This window comes from Melanostigma gelatinosum (genome assembly GCF_949748355.1).
Source record: "Melanostigma gelatinosum genome assembly, chromosome: 8".
NCBI lineage: Eukaryota > Metazoa > Chordata > Actinopteri > Perciformes > Zoarcidae > Melanostigma > Melanostigma gelatinosum.
The window spans coordinates 14,977,346-14,995,303 of record NC_136641.1 but is presented as its reverse complement, the minus strand read 5'-3'; the positions used below and the strand labels follow the sequence as shown (position 1 = coordinate 14,995,303).

The 17,958-nt window shown below is 44.4% G+C and overlaps 1 protein-coding gene across 2 annotated transcripts in view; it reads right to left on the bottom strand.

Moving 5' to 3' along the window:
• Positions 1-17,958, bottom strand: part of znf385a (zinc finger protein 385A) — a 54,723-nt gene that overhangs the window by 22,081 nt on the left and 14,684 nt on the right. For both annotated transcript variants that reach the window (XM_079274231.1, XM_079274232.1), the window contains exon 2: positions 2,055-2,206. In XM_079274231.1, coding sequence (XP_079130357.1) covers positions 2,055-2,206 — 152 coding nt within the window. The remainder of the gene's footprint in view (positions 1-2,054; positions 2,207-17,958) is intronic.

Here is a 17,958-nt window from a genome sequence, read left to right as displayed (position 1 = left end):
GGAGAGTGATCGAAGAGATCGAAGAGATAAGAGGAGCTGGGATGGCAGGTGAGATTCAACAAGTCTGCATACGACTTTGTATGATTGGACACTTTCATTGGAAATTCCTGCCTTTGCAGCCCGAGCAAGCCCACATCAGGGCAGCTGCTGCAGTTCAATAATTCAGCCTTGTCACTGTCTAGAGGCACATTGAGCGAGACAGGCAGGTAGAGGACAAATCACATTAGCTGACCATTGAAGCTGTATATGGCTTTAGAAGAGGCCATTGCTCTGCTATGAGGCTAATAACCCTCAATGTGAGTCTCATTAAGACTAACTCCGCACAGATCACTTAATAAGAGAGAATGCTGCTATCTTCTTGCAGGGACATTTGTCAGTGTTACTGCTGCTATAATGCTGTGTCTCCACAGTGTGCAAATCATACATTTATATCAGTGTGTTAGTGCGGAAAGGCACCAGGAGGCATCGAAGACACTGGAAATGGTACCTTTTTAATATCATATCATCTTAGTTCACCCTCTATTCATAGTTGAATGAAAGAGATGAGACCCAAGCACAGTAATGCTCTGATTGTTTAAACATTCTTCTGCCTAAAAGCCCAACAAGTCATAAGAGATTGTCACTAATGTAAACAGAGCTGCAAAGACTTACTCTATTACTCTAGGTCTTCCTGTAAACTAAATTAAGCAAAAAAACTGCAGAAAACCTGGGGGCCCTCGATAGGAAAGTATCAAGGCAGGGCCCTCATTAGCGTCAACCAAAGTTCTGCATTATATTTTTGTAAAAGCATGTAAGTACTGCCCATGTGTACGTGCCAACATACAGTGAGCTATAAGGTCAGACTGTCCTCCAAGCCTCTCCTATGGCCCCATCTCCTGGCCACAGGGCTGTAAAACACCACTCGGTGCTGGCTCGCAGTCATCAGCAGCAACAGACATTCACAGCATCCCTGTGGACCTTCAGACGTAGCTAATGTTCTGATAAGGAGGATGGGGAGCAGAGGGATGTTACAGAATGAGGGAGAGAGAGAGAGGTTTAGAGGGAGTCCTTCAGAGGCAGACTGAAGAAAGAGCAAGCAAGACTGATTTCAGGGCTGCGCTAGGAGACGCAAGAGTGGAAACTGAGTGCCCGCGTAATTTCAGTATCTCTATTAATCCATGTCTGCTGGGTACACTGCAGTTTTAACATCAGTGAGAATTCTTCCACTTTTGTAATGGCCCATGGAGGGCTATTAGAAATGACTGTGTCGTTAAAATGTGTTTAACAGTGTCTGGACTCCTGTTACTATCCCTGTGTTATGCGTAGTGAAAGCACTTGCCAGATATTTCCAATTAGTAACAGTGGATTGCTGTGTCGCACCTTTGCGAACCGCAGCCGACAATACCAGGCTGACACATGCAAAGAATAGCAGACGTGGTCCAAGAATAGCATTGCCCCACATACAGTACATACCAAGTTTACAGATTTTACGTATGGCTGACAAGAAATGTGTTGACATTCCCCAATGGAGTCTGGAGGAACAGGCGGCACATTATGCTGAGTTGGTGAAATGCAAAGTGTCTCTATGGTCTAATCTAAATGATAAGATGTTAGTCAGGGCCTGGGGAAACAGGAAGAGCCCTCTCCGTTGAATTCAATACCACATCAAACAAACTGTGGGGTTTGAAGTACACAGCTGTAAGGATGGCCTTAGAACTGTTCTTTCATTCTGTGCTTTGAATTAAGGAATGGGACAGAGTGTGTTTACATGAAATAATACAGTGCTTTCCTTGTAGTGAGGCCTGTCTAACACAACATGCATTTGTGATGTTAGCAGCACCTAAACAATGTAAAGACAATTTAAAGCATTAGAAAGTATATGTTACACATGGGAAGTTATCACATTACCACTGTATTATGGAGGTAAATACACAGACATCATCATATCCAGCACATCTCCGAGTTTCCCAAATTTTGTGGACAAATTCCCCCCCCCCCCTTGTGTGTTTTTCCTGAGTGAAAAGACTGCAGACACATCGGTTTATTTCTATCTGTGTGTCAGCATCGACTCTCACCGTGTTGAAATTGTGGAAGAGGCTCATGCTGTGTGGAGGATGTGTAGTATCCATGGGGAACTGCAGGAAGGGTTTCATGTCCAGGTGGGGATGGATCATTGTCGGGGTCCGCAAGAACGTTGGCATTGCCGCTCCGGCCCGGTTTATTCCTCCTGCACACAAAGACAGAGGAAGATGAATATGCATGCTTTATATGTGTGAAACATAATTAAAACAGCTCCCATGCTGTATGTGCATGCATGCATGTTTAACAACTACTGGCTATAAAATAAATAAAGTATATAATAAAATGGAAATAGACGGACAGAGATAATTAAATGAATTGAATAGCTTATTACAGCCTGCAACATGTTTCCTGCCATGAATCTGCCACTGAATTCCAAAATGAACAATCAGCCATAATTGCCCTGCAAAGCAATTATTTCTCTGCATACAAATCAAAACTATGTGGCACCCCAGTGGAACATGTAATCTCTAACCCGAGAGAAAAAGCAGCATTTGTGCCGTTAAAGACGTTTGAATGATTGCTGTGGACACACATTATGTTTTTTTCCTGACAAGTTAGCAAAGATTGTTGCGCCAAAGTGCAGCAACACTGCTGTGCACATATGCTGTGATACCTAGGGTTTCTGAATTAGAATTTGCAACAACCAAGCATTTCATTATCCTAAAACATTCACATCAAATGAAGCAGGAATGCCACAGAGAAGAGAAGGTAACCACAGAGGCTATAGGGATTTCTCTTATCCACCTGCCACTCGTCTCTCGCCTCTCGTCTCTCCTCTCCTCTCCTGGGAGGCATCTGCAGCTTGATGATAATGAGTTTCATCTCAGCGTGTGTTGCTTTATGTCATCCTGCCTCATGCACTAGAGTTGAATCACTCAGTGATGTTTCCAAATATGGAATCAATGAATCATGGACTCTGATCCCCCTACTCACGTCTGACACATGCTCCTTGCTTTGACTGCATCCAACATGCTGTTTGAGCAGATTTTCAAAGGACTTAAAAAACACAGTCACTGCAAGGGTATCCTACCACCTGTATACACACACAAACACAATATCAGTGGTTAATTCTCCTATAAAAGCATGCAAGGCTGTTCTAATGATACACGGCTCCCTATTCTCGTCATTGCTCCATTCTGCCTTCTCTCCCGCTCTTCCTTATCCTTCCTCGTCTCCTCTTTAACCTCTGTAAAGGATGATAGTGATGGGGCCCACACAGCAAAACTCACCAGGCTCTTAGATTAAGCCTCTTAATATCCGCAACTGGATTTCTGCAGCTTTCAAATTCCCTCGAGACTTAAAGCGTTGCCGCTCTCCTTTTTTTGGGATTGCTCTAAGCTACTCTCTCGCTCCGTTACTTGCTGTCCCTCGCTCTGCTTCCTGCTCAAACTCGCTTCTACCTGCTTCGACACTGTCACATAGTAATTGGAGCATTATTTGACACCTCTGCATTTTCATCAAGCTTTATGTCAACTGAATTTGACCAGAGAAAATTATATGGCTGCCGCATTGGAGGAATATGGTGTAAGAAGATCTATGCAGTTTCCAAAGTTTGGATTAGAGAGAGCGGGAGAGAAAGAGATAGAGGGAAAGAGATTGACTTTGTCAGACTGAGAGAAAGTGCTGTCTCAGCAGAAGCCCAGCCGCCTTCTGCTGCGCATCTGTGGGCCTCGAGGTGGAGAGTACTGCATCATTACCCGTAGTTGGGCATTTTTCCACTGAACAAACTACAAATATACAAATGAACGCACATGTATGAAACCCACGCTCACAAACACAGCCATTTTTAAACCATGAGAAACGAGTGCCTGATGGTTTTCCAGCTGGTGGATTGTACTAGTCTCATCATCTCAGGCTGACTCAGCACTCTTAAACACTGTCAAACATCCGTATAAATATCGAAAAATAACACGTCTTTGTGTGTTGTTCCTCATTAGAAAATCTCAAACTTAATTTTTAAGCGTATGTCACAAAAAGTAAATTTAGAACAACAAACATCCAGTTTCCTCAGGCAGTCTTTTAAGCTGAGCTCCTAAATGCTGTTTGTTGTGATGAGGGAGGACGGGGGTCCTGTAGCTGCTCTCTGCTCCTCTACCCCTGATGAAGGCAGCTCCTCCTCTGGGGCTGCACCACTAACAACATGACTAATACACTTTCTCTTGACTGCATTTGTCATGACACTATACCACATGTTGATACATGGCCTGCGTTGGTTCCTGTGGCTCTTTGTGCAGGAATGTGTGTGTGCGTTTTGTTTGGAAGGAGTGCCTCATGTTGAAGTTGCACAGTTGTAATGTTTGCAGCTCCCCAGTGAGTCTGCACTTGAACATGAAGACTGATGCTGGCACTGGGTCAGCCAGCCTCTGGCAGCCAGACAAGCAGATAGAGTGGCTGACCATGGAACAGAACGTGTCTCTGCAGCAGCATGAGGAGCTGAGATCTGACGAAGTGAATGGAGATGAGCACCAGAGAGAAGAGGGAGGAATGGTCGTCCTTGGGGCAAAGACACAATCTGTCCCATCAGGGACACTGTGTGTGTGTGTGGAGGCGGCATAAATCAGAGTGTGACTGCTTTCTTTTGCCAGTGTATAATTACCCCATTAATTTAAACCTCTCTTTGTGGACCTTCCCACACTGTAAATCAAACAAATCGCTGAATGGTGCTGGAGTTTGGAGGATATGTGTGAGTGTCTGTGTGCCACAGAGTGACAGACAGGCCAGTCTGGAAGAGCTCAGAGGACTCGGACAGTGATTTGGATGCAGTTAAACCCTCTGACGCGCCAGGAATCCTACCAGACACGCAGGGGCCATAATCAGAGCTTTTAAACGGCCTGCGGGACACCACCAGAGGGCTTTGTTTTGCAGCAAGTGGCTTGCTTTGAGTGTGCCTGTGCGTGAGCTTTTAGGGTTCTATCTTTGTGAGGGCCATTTTGAGTTTGGACCTTGAAAATAAGGAGATCTTTGGTAAAAGTAAGGGTTTGGGTTAGACTTTTATTTGTAATGGTCAGCATTGAGGGCCAGGGAATGCATGTTAATAAGGACTCTCCCAAGTATAGAAGTATGTATACGTGTTTCTGTAAGAGCACTAATGCTTACACAAAAAACAGACTTTGCTAATGTGGTTTTATTTAATTCTCTCTTTAAAAGACAATAAAGAGACCATAAAAAACATGTTCACACTGTCCATAGAAAGTAGAACAGTAAGGAAGAGCGACAAAGGACAAAACAGGTTTTCTGCAGGTAGAGGCAGATGGGAGAGAATTAAAGATGATAACTGGTGCAGTATAGACAGAGCATGGGGGGGGAATTAGAGAGCAGGCAGTAGAAACATCAAAGCGAGAGTGACTGATTCTCCTATTTGGAATAATTCGCCAGCCTGCATGTATATTTATATATAAATATATGCACATACACACGAATCAGTGCTTGCAGTCCTATTCTTTCTTGTGTGTTTGAGTTTGAACAAATGGATGAAAATAAAGTGTTTCCTGTTCCTGTGTTTCCCACCTCATGCAATAATTATGCTTTGATGATGTATCACGATGATTGTAAAAAAAACAAAGTTCAGCAACTATTTCAAAGAATCAACCTAATGATCCATCAACCAAAATCTATTCATCAATCAAACAAAGGGGTTTCACATGATGACTTTAAAATGAAAGGCTATGTACTGTTTTGTATATTACTTCATCAATGTGAAGTTGTTATGCTCTTTCAGGATGGTGTTCCCTCCAGTGAATGTCTAACTCTTTCCACTAGAGGAAAAATCTCCGTCGGGCGGTTTCCTTGTTTACGGTGCAGAACAAAAAGCTGTTTCCAGAATCTAGGCTCAGAGAATCTTTTCATGTCTTGAGATTATCTAACAGGCTGTGTAGGTTGTGCCACACTGTGTTCAGCCTTCTTTCCCATGGGCGTTGGGTGCATTCAGGGGAGAACAATGGCAGCAGCGTAGTTGGCACCAAGCACGCTGGACAGGCACAGATGTGCCAGGGTTGTTGGCAGCAGAGGCAGAGAGGAGGAGGAGGTAACAGTCAGGCTGCCAACTTGCCTTTCTGCCGGGCCGTGAAGCAGGCACCTGTCCTCCACATGGCCCAGAGGGGAGGGTGACATCAGCTTATGGTTAGTGCTGCTGATGTCTTTGGTATGGGAATATTACTGACAGAAGATTGAATGCATTAGATAATACAGGATCCAACTGGGATAAACAAAATGAAATGACAACTAAGATATATTGTTTGGCATCTCAACGTTTTGGGCCACGCAGCAGCTTTAGTGATTATCTGTGCAGTGTTCATAATTTACTTTATCGACCGAGTGTGTGCGGCGCATTGAGATTGAGATAACTGCTGGCTCTAAATCCTGAGAAAACCTGACCTCGGCTTATGTATACATCATTGAGGGAACTCTGAATCAGTGAGACGCTTTAAAGAGACCTTCCCCAACATAGTCTCCCTCATCAAACCTCTTTTTTTTCTTTATCTCTCTCTCTCCCTCTCCATCTCTCACACACTCTTTTTTCCATGCACACTATCTCATAACCACTGAGGAGGAGACTTCACGAGACCTACATGACTTATGAGTATTACTCATTACTTATGAGTTTGTGGTCAGCTGAAGCTGTCGGACTTCTTTGTTTTGCCCCTGCTGGTGTGCTTTTTCATATGGGTCGTAGTGTGTGACGAATGACTGGCCGTCTGTCTGCATTTCTCCGACCATCTCTCTCTCATCTCGGTCTCATTCGCTCCTTGCCTCCCTCATGATCCGCCCAGTGTGTATTCCGCGCTGAACACAGCTGCGCCCAGGCCTACAGGAATAACCAATTCATTTCAGCGGTGGAGGCAGCATTTGGACACGGGGAGACAGAATGAAAATTTGGTCATTCCGTACTTCCTTCCAGTCTGGCTCAGCAGGACTGTGTGCCTCCCTTTCACCTCACCACAAGCGTAATCAACAGGATCACAAGCCCAACCAAAAGCCCTGCACAAATTCACAAAGAAAAAAAGCAATCACACACACACACACACACAGTTTTCGAAAAGATTGAATTCACTTTTTCTCCAACACTTACACCTCAATGCACCCACTTTCCACACACACAGAGGATTATCCAGCCAGGCCAGTGAAAGGCAACATTCCTCTGACAGGTGTCTCTGCCTTAACCTTTGTCCACCATGAAGCAGTCTTGCCCCGACATTCATTCAAAGCAGCCGAATGCCTCACCTGTCACCTCCAGATCCTGCAGCACAGAACGCTATGCAGGTCATAAGCCCTGAGTGTTTGTCTGGCGGCTGTATCCTCAGCTGCTTACCTTCCTGGATGCTCCCTTTACAGACAGCTGTGGCAGCAGCAGCCTTCCAGCAGATAGCTGCCTCAGCCTCTGCTAGGAATGAATTATGAACTCACAGCCTCTGAATCACAGGTAATGATGTGCTTCATCAGAGAAAGCACGCAGTGCAACAAGGCTGAGTTGGGAGTCACACGGGCACAAATGCATGCAAAAAGACACCTGAGTAAGTGGGGCTCTAAGTCTCCACAAGGGTGTGCTGCTGAGACACCCCCCCCCCCCCCCCCTAAACCTCAAAGCAGTCACTTCCTAATCTTTCTTTGGATCCAAAAAATGAATATGAAATGTAAAAAACGAACGTTCCTATTCAACTTTATCGTTCTCATCTTTTCTAATCATGGTGTGCTAATTCCTAGCTTTCTGTGAAGGTTAATACATGCAAACAAGGGAGGAGGATGCAGATAAAGATCTGTTTGATTTGCTGCCTGGAACTACTGGTGTTACACTTTAATGGGAGGATTATGTAGGGGAAAGCAAGGGAAGCTGAAACTTGTTTCCTTGCTTCAAATGCCAGTTGCCTTCTCTGTCTGCATTCATGTTGCATGTCAGGTATGTGTGTGTGAGTGTGTGTGTGTGTGTGTGTGTGCAAGGTAGTGTAAAAAGGTTTTGAGAGCTCAGTGTGAAGTCGCTGCTCAAGATTCCGGTACAGTGCTAGGTATTAGTCAGAACATGTCTCGGTCCTTGATCCAAATAGGCACTAAAGTGAGATTTATGGACACACACACTCACACAAAATGCAAATAACCCGACAGTACTGTGCCAGTTTCTGAATAATTTTTTTATGTGTCAGTGTAGCCTTACACAGGCAACATGTTTGTGTCTGTGGCCATGTTTCTGCATCAGTGGGAGGGTGTTAAACTGTCCCCTCTAATTGTAGGTCCTTAAGAATTTACCCAACCTGACAATTTGGAGAACAGCAATTTTACTAATTGTATTATACTGTAAGGTACAAGTAAAGTACAGACTACAGAGTGTGGCTGGGATTTTAAAGCAGCAGAGGGTCAAACTAAGTTAAAGAAAAAGCTTCCAATGAATGATCAATGCCACTCAAATCCGAAGACTCACACACATGGGGGACAACGTTCCACATCACACACACACACCAGAAATCATAGAACGTAATTCCAGACAGGTCCATTTTAAGAACAGCTTCTCTTCCAAAAAATATTGCACATAACAAACATCACCAGACACGCACCAGCTCTTCATATACACGCTGCACAGATAAGGCAGGGTAGACCTGTCTATTCCAAAGGGGAGTATTGTGCATAATGACAGAGTGGATGAGGTGGTAATGACACCCTAGTGAGACAATGTGACAGTGGTAGGCCCCAAAAAGCCCCCCAAAAGATCCAAACCTGATCTCACCTAAGTAGCTAAATCAAGGCTGGGAGGATTTAATTGGCAGTCGGTCTCTTTGGTAGACACAGAGGAGCTGACTGGTGATTTCAAAAGAGACGGAGAGAAGAAAGATGGGAGCTACGGGAGGAGGTATGATACAAAAATAATGGGATGGAATGAGGGTGAAGACAGCTTGCCTCTAATGCCCACGCCTACCTTGCCTGTCAACCATCAACTCCACATTAGACAGTGTCCAGAATACAGACGTGTTTGAGCAACAGAAGCAGATGCACACCCCTTTAATCCTCCAGATAAATGTCCTGCTGGCTCCTCGTCTGGCAGCAACTGAACTTTTGGAGGCTGTTGGCTTTTGTTACTTGTGGGATTATGGATTGTGTGCTGGTAGAACACACAAACGCAGAGACATGCACATACATGCACACGGATCTAGTGGGCTGATCTCTCTTTGTGACCTTCCTGATTCATGCTGTAGATATGTTGCAGCACTGGGATCAGCTTTGCGAAGCCAAATCCTATGACTCGGTAATTTCCCCTTTCTTTTTACACTGGATCTGTATTATCTATCCATCCAAGGGGTAATGTGGGCCGGTAAAATAACACAGCTATATTCCCTCCCACACAATCTCCTGTTTTGACTCTGGGTCCACCTTAAATCAATGACAGCGATAATGATGGTACTTTGGGAGAGTAGCCGTGTGTCGGGCTTATGTTACAACTTGCACCAGCCCATTCAGGAGAGGATTATTGGACCTAATGAAATATGTCTGAATTGGCCTCAGTCTCATTACATTCCAACTGCGAGGCTCCACTAGTGTGCCTGTGTGTGTGTGTGCATGCTGACGGAGAGTGTTTGTGCTGTTTTGAGGTCAGTAATGACAGACAAATAGCTGTCAGGGCTAATGGGAGGGGACAGCAGGGATGATGGGAACACGGAGAACAGCGCAGCTACGGTGTTCACACAGTGAAGGGTCACAATGAGAGCATAAAGCAAACACACACATATGAGCAAACACACACCCCTGTGTGGGCACTGGCAGTCATTCCATAACCCTATTTTATGTAACCTTAAATCTAATGTAAACCTGGGCCTTTAAAGGAATTCTCCGTCAAAAATCTATGATTCTCTTATGAATACTCACTCTCTGTAGGCTTGAAAGGTAGCTCTGAAAAGATTGTAGCGTTCTTTTTCCGAGATGACTGTAGCCGCAGGAGGCAGGAAAATGGATCTTGCTGTGGTGCTGAGTAATATGAGACCTTTCTATGGACATTTGAGACTTTTTGCTGTGACTCATTGCTGGAATACATTGTCGCTGCTGTGAATTTAAGCCGACAAGCTGCCATCCTCAGCAAAGGAGTAAGTGACAGGTGGGAAGTATTTGATATGCAAATTATTTTTTGTGGAGTTTTCCTTTAGGTCTGTTATATTTCCACACTTATGACAACCTATGAGCACTGAGGTAGAGGCTACACAAAAACAAATGAAGAAACAAAAAACTCTATGTTCACATATTATGAGATTGAATCATATTACATGTTGATGGTTTGATTTCACTGAAACTATCAAGCAACTGGTTTAATGAACAACACCATAATAAACTAAATGGGAAACAACTTCAACTCCTTCTCCCCTGTCTTTTCTGAAACCCCCGGCCGTCTGTTCTCTTTCTTTCTCAGGTTTCTATCTTTTCATGTATTTTCCTTTTGTAATGAATGCTCCTCCCTTGGCCGAGGGCCAGTCAGGTGTGTAAGATGATCACAGAGTTGTCCAGTGGAGATGTGACTGAATGTCTCTGGCTGTAGGCGATGTCAGAGGCAGTGATGGATAGATTGTTGGATGAGGAGGAACAAAAGCATTGCTTTGTTGTGTCTGTTGAAAGACGGTGATCTACCTCGCGGAAGGACATTAGACTTATGGCACTGGTAGAAAGAGCAGGGAAAATGCTGCCTAGATATCAGTGCACTGCAGCTGGGAACAGAGGAATAAAGAGATGGAGGGAGAAAACCAGAAAGAGGGAAAGGAAAAGGTGACATTCTTCGCCTAAGAAGGCTGCACAGCAGAGCATGTACCCGTTCTGCTTCTCTCCACCTGTCCTCTGATGTCCATTGTTTTCCTCTCTGCAGCCTGTTCAAATCCACTCCTACTTGTTCCCTGCCACCCAGCCGCCTCCCAAACCCACATTTCTCTTCCATCTCCTCTCTTCTTCCCTTGTTCATGGCGGTGGTCACACCCAGGTGAAACAATAGCCAGCAACTTCATTCCCACGCACCTCCCATGAACCTGTGCCCTCAGGTATGGAATTATATCACTTAGTCACAATCAGGTGGATCAACCCAAATACACTTCGGGGGATGGAAACAAAAGCACCAGATTCTCTCTGAGATTAGACCCCCCGCTCTAAGGGAAGAGAAGGAAGCATGAGAGATTGGTGAATGGGGGTTGTAGGGGGTGCAAGAAAATAATATAGGTGCTCTTTGAAGAACAGCAACCATAATGTACCCCTGCCCAGTGTTTGACAGTCCATTTTATTGACTTCCATTCTCCAAGGAGGGTAGAGGGCAATATGCTATCAGCCTAATAGAGTGGGGGAGGAGGTCTTTATGTGGTTGGGGGCCACTGCTTTCATTTCAGTCCTGCAGTGTGTCTATGAATATGGAGTAACGCAACAAACAAGCATGTCCTCTAACACGGTGCTCTTTTTTCATCCCTGGGCAATCCAACCACAGCGCAATCTCTATAAGTGGTCTCTTCTGTAATGTCACTTGTCATTGGTGTGACCACAAATGACACTTTTGCTTAAATCAGCATCCATCACCTCCCCCTGCAAAGAACCTCTGGCAGCTGGGGAGGTGTGCGCGCTCAGAGAATCAGGGCAAGCCACCGAGAATTAAAGGTTAAAACAACATCTGAAATGCAAAATGCTGGGTTGAGATTGTGTGCCGACATATTGTAATTGAGACTTTGTAAGTGAAACACACACAAAAAGTTCCACCCATAGATGCTAATTCCCCTGGCATAGCTCATTTAATGAAAGAGGGAAACCTCCTTGAACCAGACCTGAGCTTGTTTGTCAAAGTACAGAGCAGTGTTTTCTCTCTGCAGTCTCATACAAGCTAAGTCAAAAGCAAGCGCTGTGCTATTTCTCACCTCCTCCCACACCTTCAAGTTCAGCTGGAGCCTATTCAGCATTTTTTTCCATGATAGCAGGTGATGCATTATTCAGTGAGCACTGGTTGATCTTGGCTGCAATAAATCCGTGGTCTATAGACACGTGGACATAAACTCGCACACACTCACACACGCAAACTTGCATTCTCTAGTGTTGATGCGTGATGAATAAAAAAGGAAGTGAGCATCTATGAATCACACCGCCATGGAGAGATCTTAAACAAAGCGTACCATGGATGAAAGGAGCTCTGGGCTTCTGAAGAGCTATCCCAAGCAGCATGGTAATGAGAGTAATGAGGATATCAGACGAACGTGGTGCAATATGCTTGTTAAATGTGACAGCTGAATTACATCAGGGGTTCACCCCTGTGAAGCAAAACACCGCTGAAGCAAATATTCTGTCCCATGGCCGAACCTTTCCTCAGCTCACACTGATATTTAGGGAAACCTGAAGAGTCCACACTTGAAACCTACAACAAGGGAAGCAGGCACACCTGGCTATAGGCAACAGTTGTCCTCAGCCGGAGGGTCATAGGATCACATAACTTCAGAGGGAGTTAAAGGGCAATTCCACAGAATTCATGTATCAAAATAAGTTGACTGGGACTCTGCATAAAGTTGCATTATGTTACTTTAATCCATGGGGAAATGAAGTGAAAAACGTCAATTTGCTATTTTACAGGAGTTAAGTCTTCATTATATCTTGGCTCTGAGCAGTTGCCAGGCAACCAGCACAGGCAGATTGTTGTTTTTTGTACTGATTAAACAAACAAAATATAACGTGTCAGCTTTGCTAGCCGGGCTAGCTAAGCTAAGCTAACTGGCTTCTGGCTGTAGCATTTCATTAAACAGACATGAACACGGTATCAATCGTCTCATCAAACTCTCAGCTGAAAAGCAAATAAATACATTTTGCAAAAATGTCAAACTTTTCTTTTAACCTTGAGCAAATGACTATCCCTGAGTGTTTACAGACACACAGTAACTACAGTATTTAAGTGTGTGTTCAGTGGGTGAACAAATAACAGTTCCTGCAAGTGAATCCTAAAATTCATATGCAGGAATGCATCGGGGTTTTGACCTTATGTAAGACCTGTGGACGGCCTTGTGCTCTAAATGGAGAAGTGAAAGAATACAAATTAGCTCTGCAGAATGTGTGTGCATGTAACTGTATGGAGGAGGGTTTGTGGCCAGGAGCCCTATTGGACACTGAGAACAGAGGGAGAGAGGTGGATAGGACAGAGTGCTAAATTGAAATAATCTCTTTTTGTTTGTCATATGATTCAGGGAGTCTGCACCCTCATGCTTCCTGCCAGTTATCCTCCTCCTCCTCCTCCTCCTCACTACCATCCACCCTGCCCACCAGCAGCGCCAACATTGGGCGGCTTGGTTTTTCTGAAGATCGGAGAGAAGATGGGGGGTAGAAAAGAGGGACGACGGACTCGGAGTGTTTTCAGAGAGGGGGAGAGAGGAAGAGTTCAATGCCGTGGCTTAGGTGCTGCTTGCGTTTGCAGCCTGGGCCTCATTGTTATTATGATTTATTTTTTAATGAGCAGTGCTGCCCTCCCCTCTGCCATACAAAGGCCTGATTGAATCTGGCGTACCATTAGCATGTTAAAGAGGCCCAGCTTCATCTGTGAGCTGCTGACTGACAGTGGATATCATCTCTGTAATTGCTTGGTATACTGGAGCCAGAGAGAGATAGAGAGAGGGGGTGAGTTGGGGAAAGATAGGGAGAGAGGGATTAGGATTTACCAAAAATAATAAATAGGAGGGAAGGGGGGGGGGACAAGAACCTCACTATCTCTGTATATATATATATATATATATATATATATATATATATATATATATATATATATATATATATATATATATATATATTTATTTAAAGCTGTAGTTACAGCCCATGCCACTTATCAAAGCAACAACAGTCATACTTCGTAACAGAAACCCTGCATGTACAGAAGTTGTGATACAAGGAAATGATCTTGTACAGATTTTATTCATTATATTAATGTTCCGGCCCAAGCAAAGCACACCAGAGATTCTGTTGTATGCACTGCTGTACCGTAACAACGTGACACTGTGCCCGACACCTTTATGTGACAGTGTGATTTTGCTCTTCTTCTCAACTCTGCACATCTCACCCCATGTTCTCTACCCGCTCACCACCTCTGTATACATAATGTTTTTTTCTTTTTCTTTTCCCCTTTATGATTTTGTACTCACTTTACTCTCACCAACTCTTTCACATCTACTTCTTCATCCCTGCATTAGTGAACACCCCCCCCCGCCCCACCCCCCAACCTCCGTCATCCTTGCTCTTCTCTTCCCCTTTTCCTGTTCTCTCTCTTCATCTTCCTCTCTTTCTTTGTGTCCCTCTCTCTCTCTCTCTCTCTCTCTCTCTCTCTGCAGTAAATGGTAATTGAACAAACAGTATGGTGGTGGGGAGCTGCAGAAAAGATGGTTATCCTAACTCCACATGCCATGCATCCAAAATTAGCCTCCCTCCCTCTCTCTCTCTCTCTCTCTCCCTCTCTCTCTCTCTCTCTCTCTCTCTCTCTCTCTCTCCCTCTCTCGCTCTCCCTCGCTCTCCCTCTCTCGCTCTCCCTCTCCCTCTCTCGCTCTCCCTCTCTCGCTCTCCCTCTCCCTCTCTCGCTCTCCCTCTCTCTCTCTCGCTCTCCCTCTCGCTCTCCCTCTCTCTTTCTTTCTCGCTCTCCCTCTCTCGCTCTCCCTCTCTCTCTCTCCCTCTCTCTATCTCTCTCTCTCCCTCCCCCTCGCTCTGTCCTCTGCTCTGCTGTGACACTGTTACATGCATGCAGTACCACAACATTGTCAGCCTTATGTATTAATATTGGAGGACAGCCCAATGGTACCGTGTGTGTGTGTGTGTGTGTGTGTGTAGGTGTGTAGGTGTGTGTGTGTGTGTGTGTGTGTGTGTGTGTGTGTGTGTGTGTGTGTGTGTGTGTAACTGGGATGTGCAGCGCCAGCACATTTCCAACAGTGACAATGAAAGATGTCAAGCACATAGAAGTACTCAAATCTGCCCAACACTGCAAAAGGGAAGTTCATGTTAGGGGCTCCATGACCTCTCTAGATATCAATTGAATGAAGTATATTTGCTCAGCGACATGTGGGAGTAATCGGGCTTCACATCAGAAACAGCAAAGCACATTATGCGACAAAGTCAGTTTGAAATAGACTGGATAGATTTACTAATGACATAATGAATCCATCACAGGCTGCTATCAGAGATTCATTTTAATATGAATGTGCTTTATGTAAACAAACAGCCTAAGCGCCCTAGCCATCGTCATTCTCGCAGATATTTTCTGCTATAATTCAGATTATCTTTTGTCTTTTTGCCAAGTCCTGCTATGAGTATGTATTGTTTAATTAAGGGTTCTCTGATACACATACAGCTCTGTTGACAAACTAAAAACGATCTTGTTCTTCTTTGGAGCTTTCAGTCAGAGCCAGAGCGCCATTGGAGAGTAAATATGGATTTCTAAGTTTAATTTTATATTGTGCTGAGGCCAATTAGTTTCACATGCAGTAAACCCAGAAACCCACAAAAAAAGGGTCACCAACAAAGGAAAAGTAATCAGAGCAAGAAGAAAGGGTATAGGGGTATAATGGCAGTATTTAGTCAGACATATTCATCTAAAATGACAACCGTTTGACCCCATACACTTTTCATCATGGCAGAGATCGACATTTAGGGGTTTTATCCTGTGTCATGCCTCAATTGTATTCATAACTCGTTTATTTTACATGCTGTGTGATTCAGATTCAATTCAATATTTAAAAATGTATTGCCATATCAACATGATTGGCTGAAATTTGTCTTAGTGAGCTGACTGAAAGAAGACAGAGAAAGACAAACAGAAAAAAGCCACTCCCTCATTAAGTACATAATGCATTCTACAAAGTATGAAACAGATAGGTAAGTGGGCTATGTGATGTCTATTTTTTACGACAGAATAAAAACAAGCTAAAGACACACCAGCAGTAAACCTTCACCCATCACACCATCACTAATTAACTATGGCTCCAAAAACTGGAGGAGTATCAAGTCAATATCAATATTGGTCTCACACAAGAAGAACGCAGAGGAGCATGGGCACCTTTGGGATAACCCCCATCTCACTATCATACATCTTTTCTCTTTTTCATAAGTTTATAATTGCTCCCATTATAAGCATCACATCGTATCATCATCATATACTACGTGCATTCAAACACACATGCGCACACACCATAGTCCTCCTCTCTACCCCTGCAGGCACCCCCTCCTCCACTAACACACCATGAACTCTCCAACACTCACAAGACATTTACATGACATTAACGCTTAAGTGCTGTAAAATTTGGTGCCTGAATAGCAACTCCAGAGATGCATTGTTTGTGTGCATGTGCATACTTGTGATAGCAAAGCACAACGGCAGTTCCAGCACCCAGCATTGTGCTGATTATCGAAAAACAGCCTTTTTCCAATGGCCCGTAAAAGGGAGAATATTAATGTCTGTGAGTGAATGAATTCTACATTTGAGTTGAGATTATCATCCAGTCCCCTCACCGGATTGTAATGATCTCCTGTGGTCTTCCGTGTGTTGCTGTGGGATTAGCATGGTAATCATGGGGCATGTTGACACACACTGTTAGTCAGATTGATGTGTTTGTTTGATTGGTGCAGAGCTACACAGCTTTACACACCGACTGACTGCATTAACCACTTGCTACTAATCTGAGACTTAATGGCTTTCCCCAACGCTGTTGTTCCCATGCACAATGGTTTATTCAAATGCTTGCTGGGTCTGTTGGTAAAGTGTTGAGATCTATCACTGTTATACTTTCCCTGACACAAATGCTCTATCCAGAGCAATCCAGCTGCGTCTGAGTTTATCACGAGCAATTATTCAAGTAATATACCCTCTCTCGTCTAGTCTCGGACCAAGCAAATGGGACAAGTCAGAGTTTCAGATTCAATGAATATTGATGCAGCCCCTAAAGCCAATGATGTCACGTGTGTGTGTGTGTGTATATGTTTGTGAAAGTGTCCAAAGGAGAGGACAAAGAGGGTGAGCTGGTAGACTGGTTTTTATCTGCAATGATACAAACAGCCGCAGGAATCAAGCAATTTTATTTCACTCCCCATTTTTTTGCCCAGTATGAAAATGTGTCCTGTGCTTAATATGTTACGCTCATACCCTATCAAAGGCTGCAACGGCAGATCTTGGAGGGATTCTAGATGTGACCATGTCTGTGCACAGCCATGGTTTTGATGTTCTTATTCGTACACGTGGCGCATGTAGCCAAATAACCAAAGGCACTGTGGCAGCAACTCTAAGCAATGGTGTAGTATTCAGTTTGTATGCTTGTACATGTTACTGTGCCCGACAGTGTGCGTATAGCTGCTGCTCCACTGCTGCTAAAAGGACAGACAGATGTGACGCTACAGTGACGACGACAACAAACCGTTATGTAGCCCTTCCTGTTTCTGCCCCGCGTGCTGCACACGTCCAACGCCCACCCTCTTTACTCTCATCTCCCTCCTCTCTCTGTCGTGCTACCAGAGTCTCAGACTGCGGCAGCGCAGGGCAGTGAGACGGAACATACAGTGATTGTTTCTGACGAAAACAGAGGGGGCTCAGTGAGAAGGAGATGCTAAAAGAGAGAGGGAAAAAGGAAAGAGGGATTGAAAGGATGAGAGAGTTGATAGAGGAAAGGTGGAGAGAGAAAGACAACGCGTTAGAGTAAACCATTTCTAAAGGCTATACAGGCTCAAGGGAGACTTGTAGAGAGTAACAGCTCGACTGAGAACTCCTGATTCTGTGTACATTTGTGCGTGAGAGGGTAAGAGAAAGGAAAGAGAGGGAGTGAGCAAGAGCAGGGCTCTACCGTAAAGAGTCTCACCTTGTTCTGCACCATGCACACACAGCACCTCAGCTGTCATCCAGCTCTCTTTCTCCATCAGGGCTGGTGGATGCATCATTCATGAGCGGGGACTTATTTGGCTGCG